The 3,292-nt window shown below is 31.7% G+C and overlaps 1 protein-coding gene across 1 annotated transcript; it reads left to right on the top strand.

The window, feature by feature from the left end:
• The first annotated feature begins 428 nt into the window (after nt 1–428).
• Nucleotides 429–1,687, top strand: LOC106755411 (probable glutathione S-transferase). The gene is made up of 2 exons (XM_014637561.2): nt 429–775; nt 1,142–1,687. Exons 1-2 carry the CDS (start codon nt 455–457, stop codon nt 1,496–1,498), a joined length of 678 nt encoding a protein of 225 aa, XP_014493047.1. The 5' UTR covers nt 429–454; the 3' UTR covers nt 1,499–1,687.
• Nucleotides 1,688–3,292: the final 1,605 nt, after the last annotated feature.

Here is a 3,292-nt window from a genome sequence, read left to right as displayed (position 1 = left end):
TCATGAGCCATATTTATTTATTTATTTACCTCTCTGCACATTAGTTTAAGATGAATTACATTCTTGTTTTTTTTTTTAATTTCGTTAAATTCATATAAATATATACAAAAATAATTTTACAATATTGTTTCGTGACAGAAACAGCAAAGAAACAAGTAAATATGGCTATGAAAGTTAATATATAGAAAAAAAATCAATTACTCAACAAAAATATATCTAGAAAACAAATTATATCGAAATATTATATAAAGCTAATGTACGAAATAAATAAAGTATTCTATAAAACAAAATTATATTAATCAAGTATTATTTTTCTATTACTTAATTGGTTATACAACTATTTCCAACTTTCTTAATATTATATTATATTGAACTAATTTCCTGGGTCTATAAAAGCCCGTAGAAGCCTTAGTTATATGACACAAACTTAAGTCTTTTGAATTAAAGTGCTTCGATGGGTTCAAGTCAGGAAGAAGTGACCCTTCTGGGAATTATTGGAAGCGCATTTGTTTGCAGGGTGAAGATAGCCCTGAAGTTGAAGGGAGTTGAATACAAATACGTTGAAGAAAATTTGGGCAACAAGAGTGAACAGCTTCTGAAATACAACCCAGTTCACAAGAAGGTTCCAGTGTTTGTTCATGGTGACAAACCCCTTGCAGAGTCCCTTGTGATTGTTGANTACATCGATGAGACATGGAACAACAACCCCATCTTGNCTTCTGATCCTTACCAGAGAGCCTTGGCTCGTTTCTGGTCCAAATTCATCGATGACAAGGTAACCTTTGTTTTCCACTTTTCTTACTTTTTCTTCGTTTATCCCCAAAACACCACCTTTCATGACATGTTGTAAATGTTAAATCTTAGAATAAATTGCACAACGTCGTAAAACAAGTTCATTAAATTTCATTTATTAATTGTGTCAACTTTATCTAAAGTCNTNTGAATGACTGATGTTGAAGATCTTGTATCTATCGGTAATAAGAACAGAATATACAAGTGAGAAGCAATCCTGAATATGGTAGATGATTTTGTGGGATTGTGAATTTGAGTTACTCTAAGTTGATGAAGTTAATTTAAACTGNCTTAAATNANTGTGATTTATACGACAGTGGGTAATAAACAGTGTGATTTATGAAATCAGATTGTGGGTGCTTCGTGGAAATCTGTTTTCACAGTTGATGAGAAAGAGCGTGAGAAGAATATTGCAGAAACATATGAGAGTCTGCAGTTTCTTGAGAATGAGATAAAGGAGAAGAAGTTCTTTGGAGGAGAAGAGCTTGGGTTGGTAGATATTGCTGCTGTCTATGTAGCATTTTGGATCCCTTTGATTCAAGAAATAGCAGGATTGGAGTTATTGACAAGTGAGAAATTTCCTAATCTCTACAGGTGGAGCCAAGAATTTTTGAACCATCCAATTGTCAAAGAAAGTCTTCCCCCTAGAGACCCAGTTTTTGCCTTTTTCAAAGGACGCTATGAAGGCCTTTTTTCTTCGAAATAGATTTCATGTTGTGAGAGATTTAGAATTTATAAGGAAAATTGTGTGGAGTACTTAGTTAGGATTTGGTTTCAAAATTATGGTTGAAGTTGAATCCTAGGATTTGCGCATGTCAAACAAATAACCTGGGATTGTTCGTGTTGATATTTTACTATTTCAATCAATAAATTATGCAGCTTCTTACCGAGTTAACATTCGATCGAAATAAGGACCAACAAGATTAAGTAAGGCTGCATTATTTGTCTTTTTGTTAAATTAGATATTAGTATGCACCAAAAAGTGAGTATTTCCTTACAGAAGCTTTTTAAATATTAAGTAGTTAATTCCATAGGTCTACCATTATAGCTCAAGTTATATACATATTATGGGTGCCATTCTCTACTCAACAATTATGACTATAAAATCTTGTGGTTATAATGCCACGAACAAGTGAACTATCTCACTTCAACTTGTGCTCCTGATCAACAGTTTTTTTTTTTTTTTGAACTTTTGGAGTGTTCTCTTGGTTTCAAAACTAGCCTCCCTATTCACTTGCATAACTTCTCTTACTAACTAATTCATAATGAATCATATATTTTTAATAAATCAAAGTTATACATTTTGAAAACGTACTTAACGGAATATTGTCAAAATGAAGAAAAAAAAAGGCCCACGTGAACTGTTAAATTAGGAACATTTATCGTTAAAAATGTTAAAAAAATATAATTTAATAAGTTGTTATCTTGTGTTACTGAAAAAGTATGTTAGCAAATATCAGTATAGCGTATTAGTGTTACATGTGGTGTATCTTGCAATAGTTATTATATTATTAATAACTTTCTTTTATCATGTAAATTTTAGTAATTCATCAAAACTTGTGAAATTATAATTATATATTATACTGATATTTTTCATCAAATTTCATAAAATAACTAACTATTGAATGATTAAAATTGTTGTATATTTTAAGAAGTGTGATGGTTATTTTGATGTATATAAGAAAAACCAATTTTAGGAAGAATATATTTAGGAAGAATATAACATTGAAATTTAAGAATACCGGGTGGAGGGAGAAGAATACAGGGTAAAATTAAGAATCAAAAAAGTAATTTGGGGTTTAATGTCTCAATAGGTTCCTATTTTTATTCAGAATTTTAAATAGATTCCTTTCGTTTTAGGTATCTCAATTAGGTTCTTATTTTTGTTAATTTGATGCAAATAAGTCTTTTCCGTCAATTTCATCAAACGGTGTCAATTAGTGACGTGGCCTGGTGACACTAACACGTGTCAAAAAAAACGTGTGTGATATGGATTTTTTAAATTTTAGAATTAAAGAGTTAAATTAATATATTATAATATTTGTTGAAATTAAGAAAAGAAAGGGCAAAGATGGAAAAGGAAAAGGATGATCTTTTGGTGAAACATTGAATTAGGAAAGCAAAATCAAAATTAGGAGAATTTTCTGAAACACATGTTTTGGGAAAAGAGTGGATGCGCGAGTGTTTTAGGAATCAAAAACACGTTCGAGTGGATGTGCGAGTGTTGGTGGGTGAACTAACGGTGCATGTGCGTTTGGAAAAGGTTGAAGCACGAGGTGTGAGACCTTCTATCGTTGGAAGCACAACGCTGAAGCACGTGTTGAGTGCAGGTTAATCTGAACGAAGGTTAGATTTTGTGGTTTATTGTCTTACTTTTTATAGTTGGGAAAGTATAATATTCGATTCTGGTCCCCCATGGTTTGGTCAGCTTTCTTGATTGCGTTTTGGTGGTCCCCCATGTGTGTTTACAATTATTTGAGTCTTTATGAGTGGCTTTTGT

Source organism: Vigna radiata, unplaced genomic scaffold (genome assembly GCF_000741045.1).
Source record: "Vigna radiata var. radiata cultivar VC1973A unplaced genomic scaffold, Vradiata_ver6 scaffold_258, whole genome shotgun sequence".
Classification (NCBI taxonomy): Eukaryota; Viridiplantae; Streptophyta; class Magnoliopsida; order Fabales; family Fabaceae; genus Vigna; species Vigna radiata.
The sequence above is the reverse complement of the archived record's forward strand: the minus strand, read 5'-3'. Positions and strand labels throughout refer to the sequence as shown.